At 43.0% G+C, this 21,959-nt stretch overlaps 4 protein-coding genes across 4 annotated transcripts; 2 read left to right on the top strand and 2 right to left on the bottom strand.

Moving 5' to 3' along the window:
- The first annotated feature begins 639 nt into the window (after nt 1-639).
- On the top strand, nt 640-5,472 carry lrrc47 (leucine rich repeat containing 47). The gene is made up of 7 exons (XM_070968408.1): nt 640-1,234; nt 1,664-2,122; nt 2,227-2,343; nt 2,553-2,668; nt 3,521-3,623; nt 3,742-3,831; nt 4,151-5,472. Exons 1-7 carry the CDS (start codon nt 665-667, stop codon nt 4,370-4,372), a joined length of 1,677 nt encoding a protein of 558 aa, XP_070824509.1. The 5' UTR covers nt 640-664; the 3' UTR covers nt 4,373-5,472.
- Nucleotides 5,473-5,694: 222 nt separating this feature from the next.
- On the bottom strand, nt 5,695-8,061 carry LOC139334940 (L-rhamnose-binding lectin SML-like). The gene is made up of 8 exons (XM_070968227.1): nt 7,989-8,061; nt 7,321-7,353; nt 7,154-7,216; nt 6,890-7,025; nt 6,531-6,640; nt 6,392-6,436; nt 6,101-6,233; nt 5,695-5,849 (listed from the first exon to the last, which is right to left on the bottom strand). The coding sequence occupies exons 1-8, from the start codon at nt 8,017-8,019 to the stop codon at nt 5,717-5,719; spliced, it is 684 nt and encodes a 227-aa protein (XP_070824328.1). The 5' UTR covers nt 8,020-8,061; the 3' UTR covers nt 5,695-5,716.
- A 2,481-nt stretch (nt 8,062-10,542) lies between these two features.
- casp9 (caspase 9, apoptosis-related cysteine peptidase) lies at nt 10,543-14,379 on the bottom strand. The gene is made up of 10 exons (XM_070968274.1): nt 14,031-14,379; nt 13,696-13,906; nt 13,510-13,587; nt 13,366-13,427; nt 13,074-13,250; nt 12,880-12,969; nt 12,557-12,704; nt 12,280-12,468; nt 12,054-12,163; nt 10,543-11,954 (listed from the first exon to the last, which is right to left on the bottom strand). The coding sequence occupies exons 1-10, from the start codon at nt 14,160-14,162 to the stop codon at nt 11,850-11,852; spliced, it is 1,302 nt and encodes a 433-aa protein (XP_070824375.1). The 5' UTR covers nt 14,163-14,379; the 3' UTR covers nt 10,543-11,849.
- Nucleotides 14,380-14,582: 203 nt separating this feature from the next.
- dnajc16 (DnaJ (Hsp40) homolog, subfamily C, member 16) lies at nt 14,583-21,578 on the top strand. Its single transcript, XM_070968226.1, has 15 exons — nt 14,583-14,789; nt 15,165-15,344; nt 15,425-15,491; nt 15,621-15,945; nt 16,065-16,249; nt 16,430-16,534; nt 16,643-16,801; nt 16,958-17,088; nt 17,186-17,369; nt 17,639-17,818; nt 17,950-18,026; nt 18,665-18,745; nt 18,949-19,038; nt 19,122-19,292; nt 19,392-21,578. Exons 2-15 carry the CDS (start codon nt 15,172-15,174, stop codon nt 19,837-19,839), a joined length of 2,376 nt encoding a protein of 791 aa, XP_070824327.1. The 5' UTR covers nt 14,583-14,789; nt 15,165-15,171; the 3' UTR covers nt 19,840-21,578.
- The last annotated feature ends 381 nt before the right edge of the window (nt 21,579-21,959 follow it).

Below are 21,959 nucleotides of genomic sequence, written 5' to 3'. Positions count from 1 at the left end.
CAGCGCGGACATGCGCAATGGAAGGATTGTCGCAAGTCGCAATGGATTGTGGTCAACGTAGTTTTACATGCGTGCAGATCGTTTTGAGATCAGCAGTTAGTTCTTGAAACCAGCTTTAACATCTCTGGTTGTATTACGTGTCTGCCTACTTCCTGAGACAATGACCATATCGATTAATATCCAAAATACATTTTATGTATGTATTTATATATTTATTACATTTTATGTGTTTTCACAACTTCTTCCTGGTCCACGGGTGGAGCAGAGCAAATGGTCAGTTACAACAGGAAGGCAAATATTTGGCAAAATAAAGGCATCGCATGCAGCAGTAACTTCAAACTCTGTAGCGCTTTGCGGTACGTCGACTGGGGTCAGCAAATCTAAGACTCGTGATATAGATATTCTACAAAAATAAAAACATATGCCACAAATCAGCAAGAGAGGCACGGGCTTCATAATAAGAGCACACAATTCAGTAACAATTGGTGTTTTCTAAGTAGCATTCATTCTTCCAAGTTGTTCAACTTATGTTTTGATTATACTTTTTGAAACATTGACACAGACCTGCAAAATTACCATGCCTGCTCTGTTATATAATTTATTTTGAAATATGAAAACGGATATAATGTCTTTTTGGCCATCTTGACAACTGGTGTCTCGCAGCATGGATGACATGGAGAAGTGGCCCGAAATAGTGAAAGCAGCGACAGGGAACAGACGTGAACTGGTTTTACAGGGTCCAATTGTAGACGGGAGAATTTCCTCAAACGGGGGACTCGACTCTGCCATCTACTCCCTCACATTGTTGAATTATCTGGAGGTTAGCCAGTGTCCGAGTCTGACAGCGATCCACGAGGACATCCAACATCTGACAAACCTCCAGAGCCTCATCCTGTGCAGGAACAAGCTAGCCTCTGTCCCGAATGTCGTCGGTAACCTGAAGTCCCTGAAGGTCCTGGACCTTTCAGTCAACAACCTCGGGGTTTTGCCAGAAGGAATCACTCAGTTAAAGGAGCTAAACACTCTCAATGTGAGCTGTAACAGCCTGGAGGTGCTGCCAGAGGGACTGAGCCAGTGCACCAAGCTCTCCTCCATCAACATCTCCAAGAACCACATCACACGTTTCCCCGCTGACTTCTTCTCCGAGCGACTGGATCTCCTCAGCACACTGATCGCCTCTGACAACACCATTGACCAGCTGAGCGGAGACATCCACAAGCTATCTGCTCTGAAGGTCAGCCGAAATTCATCGAAAGACAAACATAAACAGAATGAGTGTAAATGTTGGCGCATTCGTCAGAATTTACAATTCACTCCACACACACTTTGATGCTTGTCATCTCGTCAGTTAGTGGTGATTTTCTTTAAGAAAACTGCTTCTGGGTGGATCAAATATCCTCCGAATTTAAGAGGAGCTGCCAAGATGTTTGGTGTATAAATTAAATTTATAGCTAACGGGGTTTTCCAGTACCTAATAGGCAGTGTAGCACTAAAATGTCAGATTTTAAACCGAGTTTGGCGGGTAACCGCCACACAACCGTCTTAAATGCGAAATACTCTTGCCTCTTGTGGTTTTTCATTTATGTAACACAATAGCTCTTTTCCAGAGTCTCAAACTCAACTTATGCGCATGGTTTTGTCCTCCTTATGCCCGTCCTTCCAGGTGCTGGATCTCTCTAACAACAAGCTGAGTGAGATCCCCCCGGACCTGAGTGACTGCCCCAAGCTGAAGGAGATCAACTTCAAGTGCAACAAGTTGACTGACAAGCGTCTGGAGAAGATGGTCAACGGCTGCCAGACCAAGTCCATCCTTGACTACCTCAGAGGAAAAGGAAAAGGGAGACAGGGAGAGGATGGAGGTGATGCAGAGAGGAGTCGCAACGCAGACAAGGGGAAAAGGCAGCAAAGGAAGAAGAAGGAGAAGGTGGCAGATGAACAGGAAGAGGTGGAGGAACTGAACAAGATGGTGGTGAGGGTTCTCCACGTTACAGACGGTCCTGAGGCGCTCACAGTCAAAGTGAGTGCAGAAGTGAAAGATGTTCGACCGTATTTGGTGTGCTGCGTGGTCAGAGGCATGAACCTAAAGCCTGGGAACGCTCTCAAACGGTTCCTGGTGGCTCAGGTAAGATCAAAACCGTCACAAGGTGGCATTTTGTCGGTGCATCACATAAAATATCCAGGTGTGCAGTTTAGCCACCAAAAGCATCTCACACGTTGTTTTTCTAGACAAAACTCCACGATGACCTGTGCGGTAGAAGGACCACCGCAACCATTGCAACTCATGACGTGCAGCTTCTCAAAGCTCCCTTGATTTATGATGTCAAACCACCTACCCAGCTGAAGGTATGATAACAGATTTCAAACTCATTCTTATGCCAGCTAGACTTAAAAACCTGTCCTTTGCAGTAATCGAATAAAAAAAATGATAATCCGAGTTTTGTGCGTGCGTGCGCGTCTCATTTTTCCGTTTCTTTCAGTTGCTGTGTGGCCCGCTATGATTGTTACTGAAAAGCTCTTGTCTGAATTTCACTTAATAACACAATTTTTGTTAGATTGCACCACTGGGTCGAAAGGAGATGACGGCCGTGGAGCTGATAAGACACCTTCAGCTGGAGGCTGACGAGCTGAGGAAGCAGAAGAAGAGGCAGAACGTCAGCGGCCTCCACAAGTCAGTACGGCTGAGGACTCCTGTACAGCACGAGCTTTGTCTCTGTCTGTGTTTCTAAAGATCCTCATTAGTTGACTGCAGGCTGGAGTCAAGGGGATACGTACACTAATTTTCAAAATAAGAGACAGCACTTTACAAGAAAGTGGTGCACAAGACATCTGTATAACTTTTAACTATAACTATTGGGTAGCAAGTGGTAACACTGTCGCCTCACAGCTAGAAGGTGCCCGGTTCGAATCCCACTGTGGGCGCTGGTGGCGTGTCCTCCACCATGTCTTCAGTGCCTGCTGCTTGAGGAAAAAGGGGCCTTTCTCTGTCGAGTTTGCATGTTCTCCCCATGTTTCTTCCCTTCCCCGTCCTTAAAATAACCCCCTCTAAAAACATGCAAGAAGATCACCACCTGACCAAAGGTGACGAAGAAGACGCCGGCGCCAGCATCAGCTGGCTGCTGGCAGCCCGCTCCTGGTCTGCCGCAGAGGAACGACGGACCAGGATGGGTCAAACGTGGAGAAAAATTATTTCATGAAGCATGGCGTGTGTGCAGTCTCCTCCCTGTAGTGTGTGCAGTGATTAATAAAGTAATCTTAATCTTAATCTTAATCTTAACCTGCTTGTTGTTACGTTTCAACACATGAGGCAGTATAAGTATATAAGTATATAACACATTACGCTCACATTGTGCCTGCAGGAAGTGGGAATCTGTGTGTAATTTGAAAAAAAGTGCAGAAAAACTAGAATGTGAAGATTTGTAAGTGATCTGTATTAATGACATTTAAACATCAATACCACTAATGTTTTTGTTTTTTTTTTTGCTTAAGCTCATATTGTTGTCTCTCATTTATGTTTTTACAGATACCTGCAGATTCTGCAAGGAAAAGCTCTCTATCCCTGCCTAGTGGACGCAGAGGGACACGTGATCTCGTTCCCACCTATTACCAACAGTGAGAAAACCAAGGTGTGTATGTTTGTCGTCTTCATAATTGTGTCCTCCCTTAAGAGAATTGTAGCCCACAGTGTGTGTCTGTGTCTGCTTACGATGTAACAGAAATAATTATGAGGTTTGTACTTCACAGATCAAGAAGTCCACCAAAGAGTTGTTCCTGGAGGTGACGAGTGCAACCAGCCTGCAGACCTGTAAAGATGTTATGGACGCCCTGATTGTAGTAAGCTTCAGTTTTTCTCTCTCTTTTCTGTCATTAAACAGTAACTCAAGTTTATTACAATATTACAGTGACTATTAGCGTGTTGTCCATACTGTATAGAATTCATATACAGTCTGGATTTGAGACACGACTTTTCCTGCCCTTGTTTTCCACTGTTGGGTTCATTTGACTTTAGTGTTTAGTTTGAAACATCAGGAGAGTTTTTTGAACGAACTGCATTAAAGAAAAGACAATCTAAGAAATTAATTTTCACTCTCTGCTCTCTTATGAATGCAACAACAAATCGCACTTTTAAAGGACATTTCCTGTTTGATTGCAGAAAATGGCGGAGTTGAACAAGTTCACGGCAGAGCATCAGGAGGAGCCGGGGTCAGACGGGGAAGGGGACGCCCCACAAGACCCGGCCACCAGCCATGAGACCTCCAGCGAGCTGATCGTCCAGCAGGTCCGAACGGTCGACCATGACGGCAACCTGAAGGTCGTTTACCCGTCGAAGACAGACCTCTCTGAGGACATCAGCAACCTGACCGTCATTTGGTAGTGGAGCTCCAGAAGACCTCTGATGTTTACACTCACTCACATGCTACATGAAGTCAGTATAACAGATTGTAACAGAAAATTGCATCCCTTTCCTTTGGGGAGCACAGAAAATCTGACCCTAATAGGAATTGTAGTGCTTAAAACAGCATCCAGCAGCGGTTCAGCTAGTCGCAAATGTTGCCTGTTCATGAATGTACAGCTTTTTGAATTGTGTAGTAATACTTTAATAAATCTTCCCGCTTCCTGAAAGCATGATCAACATGACAAACTGTATGTCACAATATCCGTATTTTTGTATTATTTGCAAACTGAAGACAACTTGTCTGTTGGTAAAATTCATTTTGTTCAACTAATGTTAACTCTGGCCTCACTTATTTATCTGTAGTACTGGAAGATTTGTATGACTGTTAATCAACTGAAAGCCCCCCTCCAAGACAAAAAATGTGTTTTTCCTTTTGTTCTGTTGTTTTGTGCTTATATCACTTCCACTAGACGGTCAAAGGCTAAGAAAACAAAACTGTGTCAAAGAACTGACATGTACTGGCTATTCAGCTGTTGAGACTGACAGGACAAAGGCCGCTTCAGCATTTACACTACAAAAGGATATGTGGTCACATGCGTCCCACAGCAAGTCGTCATTATGCGTCTTGGTGGGTGCTTATACTTTAGCACTGTGCACTTGTGATCCAGTCACCCAAGATGCATGTTATTGCCAGATGTAAACAAGGTCTATAAGACATCATGTGTCCAGCAGAAATGAAAATAGCGTACTCATTTATTCTGGTTATTTTTAATGAGGGAGAAGGATTTTCATATGGTGCTAAAACCATGTCGGACACACAGTAGACAGTTTTTACGTATGCCTTAATACATGTGTGGAGGGGATCGTTCAAGTGCTGGCATTTTCCCTTTAAGCAGCAGCCAATATTGTTTGAGTTACGTTTAATTAAATTTACTCCTTGAACGTCTTTACAGTGAAACTATTCCATGTTGGTACGCTGGTATAGTTGTGTAACTGGAACAGGAGCCTGCTGTTGTTTCTCACATTTCTCTTGCTCATGGATAAAATGAATAAACTGACAGATTCCTTTCCTTCAGTGCATGTTTATTGTGATACGGCTGTGATTTCAGTGTGTGACCTGAGACTGCTTTGGAACGAGCCCAGGATCTGCAAAAGAACCCAAAACATTCAATTCAGACAAGTAATTGAAGCACTTAGGTAACAACTTTTTACCATCACTGAGACTTTTTTTGTAGCCGTTGGCTGGTTTAGCAACATGATCTGGACATATCTCTGCATCATGCTGTTTCCCCATCCCATAATCTACAGCACAATGGCTGTTCATCAGTGTGAACGGCCTTTAAGATACTTACATTCGCATACATAGGCCACCTCCAGGTACTTGTAAGTGCCGGCGCAGGGGTCTCCAAACACTGAGTTGCTCGCTCTGATAGTGCAGCTGTTTTTCCCATTACAGCTGTAAATACAGAGTGACATGAGTGAATTGGATGCGCCTTCCACCATGTGAAATATGTTATTTAAAGAAGGTGAAAGTAGGTGGAAATCAACCTCAACAGATCTGAGTTAGTTTCTTTATATCTGCGTTTTTCTTCCTAATTCACTGACCTTGCAGTAATTCAAACTCACCTATCTGTCTGTGCCAGTAGCAAATTGCCTCCTGAAGTTTTGATTTATGTCTTATATTTAACAAAGAGCGTGCGACTTTACCTGTCAGCAACTTTTCTTGTGGGGTTTGAGCAGTAAACGTTCTCAATCTGAGAGCCAGGCCGTTTGTAAGAGCATGTGGTGTGATCACGGCGTCCATAGTCAGCACCGTAGACAAATATAACTTGCCCTTCATCTGACATGAAGAGGAGGCAAAATTGGCTCAGCATAGAGAACAGAAATGCAGCTGAGTAAAGCAATCAGTTTAGTGTTGATATGCAGTGAAAATGTAATTATACTAACATTCATCACATTAATATTCCATGAATGCAAAAAGACAAAATGTAATCTTACCACAATACAAATGTGCCAAAGAGTGCTCACATGCAACAATGCGAACTGTCAAAGTACCACAAATAAATCATATTAGATAATCACACCGTAAACATGCAGCTTTGTTTCACTGTTCATTAAATCCAGACATGTGACTGACTTGCTGGGAAGCAGGTGTAGTTGGTTTCCAGGTATTTGTAGGTGCCATAGCAGGGATCAGAGGTACGGACGACATTTATGTTCACTTCACACGCTGTCTTGCCATCGCACCTGTGGGAAAAACATCAAGAGCATGTCTTCAGCACTAAGTAAAAGCACACTAAAATGGTGCAAATGAAATACAGTACAAAGTCAGACTGAAGAGACTTCACTACTTTATCGGCTAACTCCAAGTATAGCAGCAAGGCCGGAGGTTTGACTCATTGACCAAATCAGGAGACTCTTTGCCAGCACACAGTTAGAATACATGTAGTAAAAAACAGTAAATTCTTATTCTATTACTGTACATGTAATGTGTACCTATTCTTCAGGATGTCCACTGTGCCCTCTTGAGAGCACTGTGTATTGGCAAGCTGTCCTTGAGGTCTGCCCTCACTGCAGGTCTCACTGTCTGTCCGTCCATACAGTGCTTCCAGCACACTGATCACCCCCGTGTCTGTCGCACACCGAGGGAGGAATGACGTCATAAAACCAGTGGGACAGTTTTCTTCTATACAAATCAAACCATGAAACTTAAATATTCTGCTCAGTGTGGACGCAAAGACATTAAAAGCTCAGTCATACCACAGCTCAGGCGCTGGACATTGTGGCTGTCAGCACAGGTGATAACTGTCTCTGTGGAAACAACTGAAATAACAGATATGAAAGTATACACTGAAGTGTGTTCAAGCCTCAAGCTGTATGTAAAAAATAAATGCAAGCGGTCTGATAGCACATGCACAGTCGTTTACCTGCTGTCATGAGTGAACACGTTGCTGCCAGCACTGGAAAAGAGACATCACTGTCAAACATTTACAAAAATCATATAACATATTTTTATATTGTCCTATCAAAGTAGAAAAGACCTTTTTTCTAAATGGTTTGAATCTATGCCAAATGATAAACGTCATATAGCAGAGAAGCTGTGCACATTAGTAAATGTGGTTTATTATCTTTTTCTTCTTATCTGTTACTCAAATAATCATCAGTTACATACAAAAGGCACATAAATCATCCTGTGCCACTAAGATGCCGCCAAGTCATTTTTCTGTAAGATACAATCGATAAAGGGACCTCAAATCTTAACAAATGTTACAATATGAGTCAAACGAAGAGTATGTAATCTCCAAACTACAGAGAAACATGCAATGGATCTACGTGTTAGAACGCCAAAAAACCACAAATGATGAATCAGGGTCCTCTAACCTGGATTACTTGTGTCACAAATAGCTGAGACTGATGGGTAGATTATAATGAGTGTAGTTTATGTAAATGAACACGATGCATGACCTTCAACATTAATGTGTATACATGCACAGTCTCACCCTGAAACTCCAATCAGATCAAAAATTTTATTTGAAACTAACTTAAAACTAATTTTAACAATTGCTTTCATTCTAATTAAAGGTTGTGTACTCACACAGTGTGGTGTTGAGTCTGAAGCGCAGCATGGTTTTTAGAAGATGCAGTCTGAGGTCAGCAGTGGGACCGATGGTGGCTGGATGAGATGCACCTGTGTTTATTCTCCGTCAAAAAACTTCGCCTTATATACAAAACAGCAGCTTGACATTGCACAATTGGCTCCCTTCAGTGACAATGACTTGCTGTAGACAATGTGAAAGTCCGTGATGAGCAGAAGGAAGAAGATTTCTCTATGTGCCAGCTCACATTACAGAAGTACTATGAGGTGACGCATGCAAAAAGTCACCGAACAAGAAAGAGGGTTAAAGTTGCATTGCAAAACTCACAAGATGGGTATTTACTGATGGCTTCTTTGATGATCAGTCACCCTCCTGTCCAGAGATGGTTTTTCCCAGCTGTTTTTTCCAGACAAAAAATAGACTCATTCACATCACCAGCCCTGTTTCTCACATGTCCTTACTGGAAGGAGTGCTCCCTGTCTTTGACGTATAGACTTTAGTCTTTGATGTATAGACTGCAAAATCCTGTCCTGAGGAGCTAGCATCATTTTTAAGGTCATGTGTTTGTGCGACAGTCTTCCCCATGTATGTCCATACCTCCTCACAGCACCAAATGCTCGTTTTGCAAGTTAAAACACAGTCTTTGGAACTGTTCAGAGTAGCTCTAGTAGAGCCTTAACTGGTTCTCTAGCTGCTCTTTGCAATAACAAGCTCCGAGTGCTTGAAAACTGACATACAAATGAGTTGTCGCCATGTTATTTTTTTCTGTGGACTTCCTGGAAAACTATAAAGCCGCTGATGTTATCTTTTGTCTGCAGACTTCCAGAAAGACCAGTCAGTGAAACAATGCAGTGGAGCTTAACCAGAATCTGATGATAGGATTCATGAAGCTTTGCATGAGCACGTCCAGATTTTTGCTGAATAATTATTGACACCAAAGCAAAACTCAAAACACATGCTGCTTCAGTGTATTTTATTTGATACATGTTTATTGTGATGTTATTGTAAGTTATTCTGGAGTGATCACCGGCTCTGCAAAAAAAAGCAGAGAAGAATGACTTCAGATAAATATTAAGTGACTTGTTTTACTGCAGGATGGTTAAAAAAACTGTATTTCACCCTTCATCAGCAGAGCTTAAATCAAAACAATGTTTGGAAAAATTAAAAAGCAATGTAACGACACTAAAATCTTAATGCATTTAGATTAACGGAGCATTAACATCCACATCATGTTTTCTTTGCACATTTGGACCACAGGAGAGCCTCAGTGGAGTCAAACACGGCCTTTAAGCTGCTTACCTTCACATACATAGGCCACCTCCAGGTACTTGTAAGTGCTGACACCAGGGTCTCCAACCACTGAGTTGCTTGCTTTAATAATACAGCTGTTTTTCTCATTGCAGCTGTAGAGGCAGAGTGACATGAGTAAATACAGGCTTGAATGTGAGCTGGAGCTATTTTTGATTTCTGCATCCTGAGGTACAATTTGACAAAGAGGGGTCATCTGTGCCTGTCAGAAACATTGCTGGGGAGGTGTGAGCAGTCAGTATTTGGCAGGCTGCTTGTAAGAGCATGTGATCTGGTCGTGGTGTCCATAATCAGCGCAGTGGATGAATGTTACCTGCCCTTCACCTGGCAAAAAGACGAGGAGGAGATGGAAGCAGTGCTGGTGCTGAAGTGTCATGAAAATACAGTAATGCTCATGTGTGTCATATTAATGCACCACATGTACAAATGTTCACTCGGTGAACTGTCAAAGTTGAACTGTGAAAACCCAGTTGACACATTTTGTGTCATAAATCTCTTGATCTTCTTCAGATCAGACTAAGAACAACTGGACTTCATTATACCTCCTGTTTGAATCATTCAAAGTAGTCTAAGCAGGGCAAAAAGCTTAAAACATATACATCCCAAGTGGAAATAAGTAAAGGAAAAATCCTAGGAATGTCACACAGAATCCCATGAGGGACGGCACACATTCAGTCTCAGAGCGCAGACTGAAGAGGCCGGAGCAGTTTGAAGCCTTTATGAACCAAACAAAACACACAGACTCACAAACAGGTGAGGTGAGGAAGGCTGGGAGCTGAGAAGAGCAGCAGTCTGATAAAATACTGGCTATTCCTCGTGATTCTTAGCTGTGGTGAAATAGAAAATAGACGCATGCTGAAAAACATTAATACAATTAAACACGAGATTGCAAAAAAGTACTAAATAGACTACTAATGTTTTTAAGGGACCACATGCACGACTGGACTGAGCCTGATGAAGCACTGAGTTAATTTCGAAAATGTGAGGAGACAAAAAATGGACAATTTTTTCTAGCTGTTGAAAGATGAGAAAGAGCGGAAATTGGCAGTGTCATTAAATTATGGTTTGGAAAACATGAGGTGTAGTGTAGTAGTATGTGCAGTGTAGTGTAGTATTATCAATATGGATTTTTCTAGTTGGGAAAGAAACAAAAGCACTGCAGCAAAGTGAAAAATAAGACGCCAAACAGAATATCAAAGATCACAATGAAGAAAAGAACACAAAATTAGGACGACCCAAAGATGTCTGATGAACCAGATTTTATTCATACAGCCTTCAGTAATCAGAAACTGTACAGCCATGCTCGCAGCTCTGAGGCTGCGCTGAACACACAGCAGTGCTTTGAATGAAATGCCGGCATGATGATGTTAAGCAGATGTAATGTTTACCATGGCAGTACAGGAAAAGTCAGGGGATCGCCAAACTCAGTAGACTTCATCCTCTGGAGCCATGAATGACTGAGCCAAATTTCATGGCAATCTATCCACGACATGTTTCAGACTGAACTTTAGTGGAGGGCTGACAGCTCAACACTGCCATCCATAAAAACAATTTCCAAAAAAACCCACTTTATTTAAAGTTATGTTTCATTTGACATTTGGCCGATTTAAAGTGTCTCTTATTCTGCAGGCCAACTGATGTGATAATAAAGCAATGACTGAATCCATTAAAGAGAGACTAACTGAAGAACAACAGCTGCATGGACAAACTGCTGACATCACCTTTATAATTAAGGGACTGCCAATGTTTTCATGTCAAGTTTCCCCAAATACATAAAGGCCACCATGAACTCCCATTTAGCATGAGAAACATCATGGTGACGTTTGTGTCTCATGACAACTGTTTTCGGCTTACAACATCAGACATAAACCTGCGTTTGAAACAGTGTGTGTGCATCTGAGGCCACAGGACAAGCTAATGAAATGCCAGCATTTCTAATTTTATGGAGACCCCTGGAGGCAGTGGTGGAAAATAAAAGGTGTGAGATCTCAAGTCTTCAGTGACTCAAGAACACCATCTACTGGAGTGTAGTCAAGTAAACTACTGTCTAACTTGCAGCTGTTTTCAGCCTGACATAATGTAACTCAGTGGTAGCACATGCAGCAACGCTAGCATGCTAATGTATGATGACAACAGAATATATACACTAACATTGCTGGTGAGATGAGATTTAAAGTCTTTCCTTGCCTCTGACTCCATTTTCACAAAATAACTCCACAAAAATCCCATTTTGTGAACAAAACCAGTATATTAAAGAGACTTGAAATAAAAGTAAGCAAAGTATTTTACACTTATCGACCACACAATGATATAAAAAAAAAAAACTAGCCTGAACCACATTTTCACAATGTTAAGATTTCCTTTACAAGATAGCACCTACACCCAAAAGGTTTATTTAGAAAAGTTGCCAACTATTAAAAATACAGCAAGACGTGACAAGCAAATAGACATGTATAGTAAGACATGATTGTGTCAAATCACACAAAAAATTGCAATCATGCCTTACGGCATTGAAGTAAACCGACATTCCCTGAAAGTAATGAAGTTTGCAGCTATGCTTGGCTTTGAAAGTAGAGAAGTTTGCGAAGGAAGTTAAAGGAACCAGGCATTTGCTTGTAGAGCCCTTTTGCAGAGTTTTGGGAAACTTCATGATTAACCTGAAAATAAGCACAGTAAATAATCAGATGCGTGTAAGTTTAAACTGAAGAGGTCTAAATCGTCAAGCTAATTTTGTTGGTATCTTAAGAGAAGCTCACCATCATCAACATTGTGACCAAGTCATCTGTCGGAGCATTTTCCTCAAGAACACGGTCCAGAATCTCGACGTACCAGGAGCCCGACTGGGTGTCTCTCCAAGAAACGTACCCTGTTTTTGTCACACAGTCAAAGTGGCATTAGGAAGACATACACAGCAAGTTGGGTTCATCTATAACTTTGAGATATTGAGCAAAATGAACGCGGGTGCATGAATGCAACACACACCAGGAAACGTAGAGTAGGACACCAGAATGTCGCTCGGAGTCGGCAGCGTTGCTCTGGCGTCTGGTTCATCGGACATGCTCAGAGAGTCGCTGCTGGACGACATGGGAATGGCATCCATCTGATCATCTTCTCCACCCATGGACGGTTCGACCTCATCAGGGGACACCTCAAAGCCGGTGTCTCTTTCACCTCAAGGAAAACACAAACGCTTCCTTCTGAGATCACTTTAAGTGCACTTTGTTACTTTGAGTTACTCAGTATGTTCAGTGTTAGCTACCTCCTCCACAAGCCTGGATGAAGAAGAGTTTGGGTTTGCCTTGTAAAGAGGGACAATGCCGGCCATTGAGGTAGTTTGTGATATGCTGAACAGGGACGTGCTGTCCGTCCACACCGTACACGGCACCAGGGAAGCGGTTGTGGCTCACCTGTGAACATAAACGTGAACATACATTAGATCTCATGGGTCACCTGCATCTGGACTCAAGTCGGTCAGAGAAAAAGATTAGAGTTATTACACATATTATCATGTGTACATGCACCATTATAAGCCAAGTGTAATTCCAGAGACTGGGTGAAAAATAAACGTAGGACATGTCTAACCTCAGTCCCATGGGACAGCATGATGACCACGCAGCAGTCATATTGTGAATGATCCCTCTTAGACAAAGCTGACAGCTCATGCTTGATTTGCTGTAATGCGGAGATGATCGTTAGCTTTACAACCACGAGCTCAAAGGTTTAAATGTGGTTTAAATGTGGTTTAAGGACACGGAAGCAGAGGAAGTGAGTCTCACTCTTTGTTTCAGGTTTGTCTTCACTTCCACGATGAAGTTGAGCGCCTTGAATCTGCTCTCCAGCTTGTCGCAGTCTATGTTGGACCCTTTGCGATTGTTCAGTTCGCTCTGAGGTTCAAACTCCACGTTGTTTATGATGAGGCAATGCCCGCACGGGCTGGAGTCCATTTTATAGCTCTGACACACACACATACACAGAATAGGGAAGCAGAGAAGGAGATTTGATAAGCTGATGCAGCAGCCTTTGGCTTTCTATTGGCCGTGCAGTGCCAGATAAGTAAATGGTGCTCACCTGAATGCTATCCCGTCGGGTCCTGCCTTGTATTCTTGGTCTGAAATACTCCCTTTCTGGTGCTGTGACAAAAACACCAATATGTGTAAGCATCATGGAACTTATCAGACTCTTACTAATATGTGAATTAACCATATGGCTCACATGGACTGGGAGTAGTACTGGGTCTCTGTACTGGATAGACAGGGGCGTCATCTTGCCTTTGCTTATCCATTGGAGAAGCTTTTAAAGAAACAGCACATGCTGTATATGAGCGATAAACGACACCAAACTCTTCACATTACAAGACCAGAGAGCTACAAATCATTGTAATAATCGAGGCTCACTTACACACTGGGAGGGGTTGGACAACAGGTCGGAGCACCTGAGTGGGCGCTGCGGGCTGAAGCTGAACTGTCGGAGCTTCATTCCGCAGGAGCTCCGCCAAACTGTGCTGACCTGTCTCCTGAAGGCACTGCAGAAATAATGGAAAGGCTCGACTCCCCCGGGTCTCTAAGTCCCGGACGAGCTGTCTGGCTTGGTCACGTCTGGTCCCAGAGCTCTGATGGGAGAGACAGTCACATGTGTTAACAGTGTTACATTAACTGATTGTTAAATGACGTGTATTTATGGCCGCTGTACAAACAACAGACAATTAACCTGAAACTGTCATATAGCTGTGTTACCTTTATCTCGTCGATCATGTCATGGGTGAAAACTCCATTTTCAAGAAGGCCATCGTACAGTTTCGATGGGTCCAAGTCTCTCACGAGATTGATCCTGTTGCGCTGGAGAATCTTCTTGTGTTTTTCCTCCATTCAATACAACCGACCTCAGCGAGGGACAAAAATATCTTAAAAGCTCGAACTAGCTAATTTTGTCACGATTACAAAGTCAGTCGGTGCTCTAAAATAAGTCAACTCCTTTGTAAAAGAGAAATGATACCTTGCTCCTCTACAAATATCACAAGTTTCCTTTTCATTTCTCTTATTTGTGCTCGGTTGCAGTACCCATTTCCTTGTTTACATCACCGTCGTCTGTGATTGGTCCATTCACAGAGTAAGCAGGGGAAAAAAAAGGATGCGTTTGGTTTCTTTAACAGTACGCTCCTGCCACACGCGACCAGCGTACCTCAACGCGTTCAACCTAAAAATCGCGGCGCCACGAACAAACAAAAATAAACCGAACACACACAAACGAGGCCGAAGGTGTCACCAAACACTCAATCTCCCAATGTTACTTTCGACGGTGGGTACCTCCCCCTCTACTCCTTCTTAGCAGCAGCAGGTTGTCAGCTCGCCTTGGAGGGAGGAACTGTGGGATGCTGCTGAACACACCCTTTGCATTTCGCTGTCTTTTCACATCAACGTAAACCATCAAGCAGAGGAACATCAAAACCTTCACCAAATATGTGGCGCAGCACCGGCTGACAGCGTCTGCTCGAGGTGACCGGGAGCGTAGAGCTGTTGCGTTGAGGCAGACACAGCGAGATACTGTAGCAACGCAACTAACCCTAATGGAGAAAAAATACTGCGTGGACGTTTTTATCCTCGATGAATAACGTTAATGCCACAGGCTAGTGACATGTCAGCAGGGTTATGATATTGTAATATGTGTTGGTGTTGTTGACAAATATTACCTAGCTTGTGTAGTTAGCATGCTATAATGCCATCCTGTTTAGCAACCCGGTTGTCTTCATCATGCATCATTACAAGGCTGATGTTAGGATGGGGGGAAAGCTGTGTCAGCTAAAGGCTGTCATAATTTCTGGTCTGATCATCCTCAGTCCACTTGATGACGATAGATCTGATGTGTTACAGGTAACTGATGGCAGGGTCAAAGATGTCTGTGCAGCTGGCTGTGGTGGTGGTCCTCTCAGTGCTGCTGACAGGAGCAGCCCATGCCGGGCCTGAGATGGACCCATACAAAATCTTAGGAGTAACCAGGAGTGCAAACCAGGCTGAGATCAAGAAGGTCTATAAGCGTCTTGCAAAAGAATGGTAAATATTTTCACACAATACTGACCTGTTTTTATCAACCTTGTTCCCAGTTCTTTACTAATGAGCATCTTCCTCTCAAGGCATCCGGACAAAAACAAAAATCCAGGTGCTGAGGACATGTTTATCAAGATAACCAAATCTTATGAGGTCAGTCATGTAAAAAAAAAAATCATGCATTTCGTGTCATGCAGTATGTGCATGTGAGCTGTGATAGCCAACTAGCAGCACCAGAGGAAGATGTCTGCCATATTGATATTTGTTCTACCTCAAATCCAGATCCTGTCCAACGAGGACAAACGTGCTAGTTTTGACCGTTATGGCCAGACTGATGACACCCATCCATACGGCAGTGGTCGCTACGGTCATCGCCATGACAGCTTTTACTTCGACGAGTCCTTCTTCAACTTTCCCTTCAACAGCAAGAGCCACAGGGACTTTGCTGACAGCAAGTACATACTGCACTTCAACCAGTACGTCAATGACGTGGTGCCTGACAGCTACAAGAGACCATACCTGATAAAGATCACCTCTGACTGGTGCTTCAGCTGCATCCACATTGAGCCTGTCTGGAAGGAGGTGGTGCAGGAGATGGAGACTCTAGGTTTGGAACGAGTCAATAAATCATCCAAAATTTCCCAGCAGTGCTGCCGTCTGATGGGTTGCACAGAGCGAGGTGAAAAGGTTGATGTGTGTATGTTTGTGGATATCCTGTCTTTGCAGGCGTGGGGATAGGTGTGGTGGATGTTGGCTACGAGAGACGGTTAGCCAATCACCTGGGTGCTCATCGCACCCCATCAATACTTGGAGTCATTAATGGCAAAGTGACGTTTTTTCACTACGCTGTAGCAAAGGAGCACCTGAGACAGTTTGTAGAAGACCTTCTTCCTCAGAGGCTTGTGGAGCGGGTAAATATCGGCTTGTGCTCTGATAAGAGTTGCGTATACAGTCAATTAGAGGAAGGAAGACTAATGGTTGTTTTATACATGTAAAATGTATGCTGCTGAGTAGATTCATAATGGATATACAGATGATGGATTGGGCTAAATCCAAAATGAATGAAGCATTTTGCATTTTCTCCATTTCAGGTCACAGACAAGAATGACCTGCAGTTCTTGAACAGCTGGCATGAGCTCAACAAGCCACACGTGCTCCTGTTCGACCAAGTGCCTGTAGTTCCTCTGCTATACAAAGTAGGCTCTTGTCCTGCAGTTACTTAATGTGAAATGTATCTCATGCCACTGACCGTAACTGCATCGCGAACACAAATGTGTCAGTAATTTATGTCTGCATCTCCACAGCTGACAGCTTTTGCTTATAAGGACTACTTGCAGTTTGGCTACGTGGACCAGGGCCTTTCAGAGACTGCCGACCTGCAGAAACAGTTCAATATTAACACTTATGCTCCAACCATGCTGGTGTTCAAAGAGAACACTGACAAGCCTGCTGACATCATACAGGTACATTACAGCAGCAGGGAGCTTGAGGGAACAAAGTGGGTCCACTTTCTCCTCCTATTCACGGGTATCTACGTATACACAGAGCTAGTTATACGTGTGTTCACTGAAATGTCACCTCAGTCTTTTTTCCCATGTGGTCTTGTTTGCTCTCTGCAGGCCAAAGGAATGAAAAAGCAAATTATTGATGAGTTTGTGTCAAACAACAAATTTCTCCTTGTGCCTCGGCTGGTCAATCAGAAGCTCTTCGATGAGCTCTGTCCTGTCAAACAGTTCCACAGACGCAGGAAGTAAGAGAACCCAACACTTGCTTTTTTAACGTCTGTTCACACAGTTTGTTTCTAGTTTGCATTTGCTAAGTTACTGTACTGTCCTTCCTCCACACAGATACTGCGTGCTGCTGATCACAGGTGACGAAGAGACCTTTTCCTTTGGGAACAAGGCGTTCCTCTCATTTGCCTCCACCAATGCCAAGGAGGTTGTTAGATTTGCATATGTGTACCAACGGCTGCAGCAACCTCTTTGTGACATCCTCATGCAAAGCAAAGACAGCGCACAGACACCAACACAGGTACACACATACATATCCCACACTACAGCTGCCAGTTCCACTGTGAATCTACAGGATCTATGGGGATTAGAGAATTGCTAGCACTTTAGGATGTATGAAATGAATTCAGCATATTTGTTGAGACAAAGTAATGGTTTCAATGATCATTCCTGAATTACGCCATGAAAACATCAACTCTAAATGATCCCATTGAAATCTTTCTAATAGACATTTAACATAATAACTCACACCCCCATTTACAAGATTCTTCGTACCTTTTTTGTACTCAGGTGGTGATCCTGGAGAGGCGTAATGCTGCAGGCAAGGCCTTGTTCAAGCCGGTGACCACCTGGAATGGCAGTGAGGAAGACAAGCAGCATCTTCAGGAGGAGCTGGAGCGACTTCAGAGGGACCCGTCCATCCTCATCCATGACGCCATGCTGCCAGAGCTCAACAACGAGTTTGCCTCTGTACGTTCCTTTGAGTGAAAATAGTGGGTTTGAACAATGCTTGTCTGTGCAGCCACTATTCCTACAACCAAGTGCTGTTTGTCAAATATCACCAACCCTGTTACTTAATGATAAACGCTCTCACTCTTCAGATGTTTGTTATCCGATGGATCTATGCATCTTACGATTACCTCTCTGAAGTCATCGATGATATTCTGCATAACAACTGGTAGGTAGAGAGCTTTGACACTCTCTTTCAAGTTTCATTTTAGATTCAGTGAAGCAGTGCCATGTATATGAAAGAGGTTGATGTGAAAGATTGAAATTTTAAGAAGTTGCTCTGCAAAAGTATTTATTTGCATGCGAGCCTCCGTCTAACGCGATGCACCAGATGGTTTGTGACAGAACCATCTAGGAAGCCGTCCTTGGAGACTGTTTGGAAAAGAGCAGGCACTTTCAACCAATCACTCCTTACTCTTCTTTCAGTGAAGAAATACTCTCTAGTTCTGATGCTATAGTAGCATCTATGCTAACCTCTTTAGGAGCCGCCATTGTTCTTTTAAACCAACAGTCACTTCTTTTGCTGTCGTCACACATAAACCATGCCCGCTTTCAGCTGCTATTAGTTCGTCATAGGACACTGATCGGACCAAGGCAACTATTGTTTGGCCACAAACACATAACTTAATGCCAGGCTAGATGGATTCTCGGCTCGCGTGATCGCATACGATCTTGTGTGATCTCGTGATTTCGCAAATCCAGCTGCCTTGCAAGGTAAGCTTCTGTCCACCTGTTACGGAATAACATATGATGGCAAGGCAGATGCCGCTTGTCTTGTTGCACTGAGACATCTTTGATGATTTGCAGGCGTGAGATGATGCCTCTTCTGTCCCTCATCTTCTCTGCCTTGTTCATCTTGTTTGGAACTGTGGTCATCCAGGCCTTCAGGTTGGTGGCTCTGCCATTCATGTTTCACTTGACCAGCAAACTATGTAACTACGGCAACATCACCTGACATGACCAACACAATATAAAGCGAGCTAGAAAGACAAGCCAAAGAAAACAAAGTACTAATGCTTTTAATTTTACTCCTTTACACTGCACATGCCTGCTGGGCAAAACCTTATTTTTTGTTTTGGTGTGTTTTTCAGTGACTCAAGTGATGATAAGCAGACTAAACCAAAGGCAAAAGAGGGAACAAAAGCTGAAAATGGGTCACCAGGGACCGGTGGCACTTCAAGGCAAGAATAACACTTACATATTTTATGCAGTGCAGGACTGACCGTAATTTTTTAAGGTCCTTAATTTTGCTGTTGATTTTTAGTCGGCCTCCCAAGAAGAATTTTGTGGAAGTGACGGAGCTGACGGATATCACTTACATGAGCAACCTGGTGAAGCTGAGGCCGGGACACATGAACATAGTGCTGGTTCTCACCGACGCCTCCAAGAACATCCTGCTTAGCAAGTTTGCCAAAGAGGTCTACTCCTTCACAGGGTAACCTCAAGAATCATGGGAAACGGACATTTTAGCTGTGTATGAAACATTCGTGTTTACAGATACTTAATCACATTAATTCTTTCCACCCTCTCTTAGGAGCCTGACGCTGCATTTCTCCTTCCTGAACATCGACAAGCACAGCCAGTGGATGAACACTCTGCTGGAATATGCCCAGGATGCCACGCAGATTGATGCGGACGAGGATGATAGCGGAAGCCACAAAATGGACTACACCGGCTACGTGCTGGCACTTAACGGCCACAAGAAGTACCTTTGTCTGTTTAAGCCCGTCTACACTGGGGAAGACCTTGACAGTAAGTCATCTGAGGATGAAGGCGGCACTTCAGGGGGGAGGTCGAGGTCCGGTTCTCGCGACGACCACCCACCGCGCAAATCCAACCGATCCCGCAGCATATCCACCCTGCAGATCCACCACAAACTGGACCGCCTGGGGTTGTGGATGGAAAGGCTCATGGAAGGCACTTTGCCTCGCTACTACATCCCCGCCTGGCCAGGACTAGACAAGATCACCCCCAGTAAATAGATGGAGGCGAGTTAGGAAGCACTTAGTATTCATCCACTGTCACACTCCCCTTGTGTTAGGATAGAGCTGCCTTTCTTGGACTTGAGGTAATTAATAGTTACAAACATTGGGTGAATATTCCAAACATGGCTTGAGTGCAAGTAATGTGGGTCAGATCCTTTAGCGTACCCCTCTTACACTCATTGCATGCTGGTTTATATACATATATTTTATTCAGGCAAATGCTGCTGCTGCTACAGCCTTGTGAACAGAAAACAAAATCACTGTGGCCACATGGCATTTCTTTTTATTATTATGGTGACAGCTGGGGAGAGGCAGGGATGGCATGGCACAGGGTGCCCCCTCTCCTGCCTTCATGACCATCAGTCATATCCACACACTAAGGGAGGCAAGATAACTACCTTCATCATCTCCATCGATGAATACTGTGAATAGAGATGCATGTCTTTAACACTGAATATCCTTTTTATGCATCTCAGCCCTTTTTCTCCGTTACATATTATCTCCTGAATGCTGCCTCGCTTGTGCAATATAGCGTACTGCCGTCATGACAATGCCTTTTACCATGGACGTCAAGGGTTTCTTTGTGTTCTTGCTGATCGTGCAAATACATCAAAAGAAAATACTTATGTTACACAGAAACTGTTGGGGTTGCGGTTTAAAACGTACTTCGCTGCAAGCAAGAATTATTTAGCAGCCTTGGTCTATTTAAGAACCTCAGTTAGCCAGTAGCTTCATGTAGCAAACATAATGAACAGGCTGAACAGTCCATTTCATTTTCTGAATGTTTGCCACAAGTCGTCTTGAATTACGTAGACATGAAAGTAAAGTCAAGCTTCGTGTGTGCTTGCTTGCTTTAATAACTTGTTTTGTCAACGTTAAGTGAAAAAAAAAAAAACATATAATTTTGTTGGTACTCTGTAAATATTGTACATAATCATGTTATCTATTGGACCTGTGTTTTAAAGAGTATGTAAGATTTGGTGAATGTTTTACATGGATTTTTAAAATGATTTTTATTAAGATTTAATTTACAAGTGAGTGTAAAAAAATGATCTCTGTTTCAGTTGGTCTTCAATAGTGTATTCATCCTCTTGTTGGTTGCAATAAAAGGCTGTATGTTTGTTAATTAAAACAGAAAATCTGCAGAATTCTTCTGCTGACATTTGCCTCCAGCATGTACAGGGGAGTTGTATGTGTGCAACTGATGAGGCCACTCTTCAATGTGCAATTTGTCATGGTTACAAGTCCAAAATTTAAATTTTGTGAATATGCTGCTAACTAATAGTTCATTTCACAGTTAAATGCTTCTAAGTTGTTTCTTTATTTAATGTTTACAGTCACTGTTTCCTGCTGTGGATGTTTGGACTTGAAACAGTTGAACAGTGAACAGAGATGCATCACAGTGAACACAGTAGAACTGAGCACAATAAATGAGTTCCCTGGAACTTTTGTGGAAACACAATCTGACTGGCTGTCTGACAAGGAGCTGAATGAATGAGCAAACTTGCAGATTCATCACCACCCATTACTGCACTGCTGCGCAGAACAACACGATGAAGTGCACTGAATTCAAGCTCAAGAGAGTGCGATTCTGTCAAAGATATATCAGACAAGCGAGCCAAATCTATCCCCCTTCTTTGCCTCTGTGTCAAGCTAACATACAGTATATGTATTGGATATACGGGAGCGGGTTGAACATTTGCTGGACCATGTGACATCTCATTTTAATATTCAGAGGCAGTAAGAGATAGATAGATAGATAGATAGATAGATAGATAGATAGATAGATAGATAGATAGATAGATAGATAGATAGATAGATAGATAGATAGATAGATAGATAGATAGATAGATAGATAGATAGATAGAGATGGTTATGAAAACAGATGAGACAAATTTCTTATCAGGATACATCCTTTTATTGTTTGATTGAAATGAAATCAGAGTTGCCACAGATCTTTTGAAAGTGATGCGACCGAGGCCTGACACTCTGGTGGAAGTGACATCGTCAGCGAGAGAGTGACATCGTCATGGCAGCAGAAGTGACAGCACATGGCGGGGATCGTCACAGACTCATGCCACAAAGATAGGGTTTCTTGTCAGAGCAGATTGCGACAG

The sequence above is a fragment of the Chaetodon trifascialis genome, chromosome 8 (assembly GCF_039877785.1).
Source record: "Chaetodon trifascialis isolate fChaTrf1 chromosome 8, fChaTrf1.hap1, whole genome shotgun sequence".
Lineage (NCBI taxonomy): Eukaryota > Metazoa > Chordata > Actinopteri > Chaetodontiformes > Chaetodontidae > Chaetodon > Chaetodon trifascialis.
Note: the sequence above shows the minus strand (reverse complement) of the source record. Positions and strands in the feature narration are given on the sequence as shown.

What these genes read in the sequence shown, in the direction of transcription:
- lrrc47 (XM_070968408.1), top strand. Translation starts at nt 665, where the DNA reads ATGGATGACATGGAGAAGTGGCCCGAAATAGTGAAAGCAGCGACAGGG. An exon ending in AACGGTTCCTGGTGGCTCAG is followed by an intron (nt 2,123 to 2,226) that starts GTAAGATCAAAA and finishes TTGTTTTTCTAG; the next exon opens with ACAAAACTCCACGATGACCT. An exon ending in AACCACCTACCCAGCTGAAG is followed by an intron (nt 2,344 to 2,552) that starts GTATGATAACAG and finishes AATTTTTGTTAG; the next exon opens with ATTGCACCACTGGGTCGAAA.
- LOC139334940 (XM_070968227.1), bottom strand. Translation starts at nt 8,019, where the DNA reads ATGCTGCGCTTCAGACTCAACACCACACTGT. An exon ending in CAGACTCAACACCACACTGT is followed by an intron (nt 7,354 to 7,988) that starts GTGAGTACACAA and finishes TCTCTTTTCCAG; the next exon opens with TGCTGGCAGCAACGTGTTCA. An exon ending in GTGGACATCCTGAAGAATAG is followed by an intron (nt 6,641 to 6,889) that starts GTACACATTACA and finishes TTTTTCCCACAG; the next exon opens with GTGCGATGGCAAGACAGCGT.
- casp9 (XM_070968274.1), bottom strand. Translation starts at nt 14,162, where the DNA reads ATGGAGGAAAAACACAAGAAGATTCTCCAGCGCAACAGGATCAATCTC. An exon ending in ACATGATCGACGAGATAAAG is followed by an intron (nt 13,907 to 14,030) that starts GTAACACAGCTA and finishes CTCTCCCATCAG; the next exon opens with AGCTCTGGGACCAGACGTGA. An exon ending in CAGTACTACTCCCAGTCCAT is followed by an intron (nt 13,428 to 13,509) that starts GTGAGCCATATG and finishes TTTTTGTCACAG; the next exon opens with CACCAGAAAGGGAGTATTTC.
- dnajc16 (XM_070968226.1), top strand. Translation starts at nt 15,172, where the DNA reads ATGGCAGGGTCAAAGATGTCTGTGCAGCTGGCTGTGGTGGTGGTCCTC. An exon ending in AGCCTGCTGACATCATACAG is followed by an intron (nt 16,802 to 16,957) that starts GTACATTACAGC and finishes TGCTCTCTGCAG; the next exon opens with GCCAAAGGAATGAAAAAGCA. An exon ending in GTGGTCATCCAGGCCTTCAG is followed by an intron (nt 18,746 to 18,948) that starts GTTGGTGGCTCT and finishes TGTGTTTTTCAG; the next exon opens with TGACTCAAGTGATGATAAGC.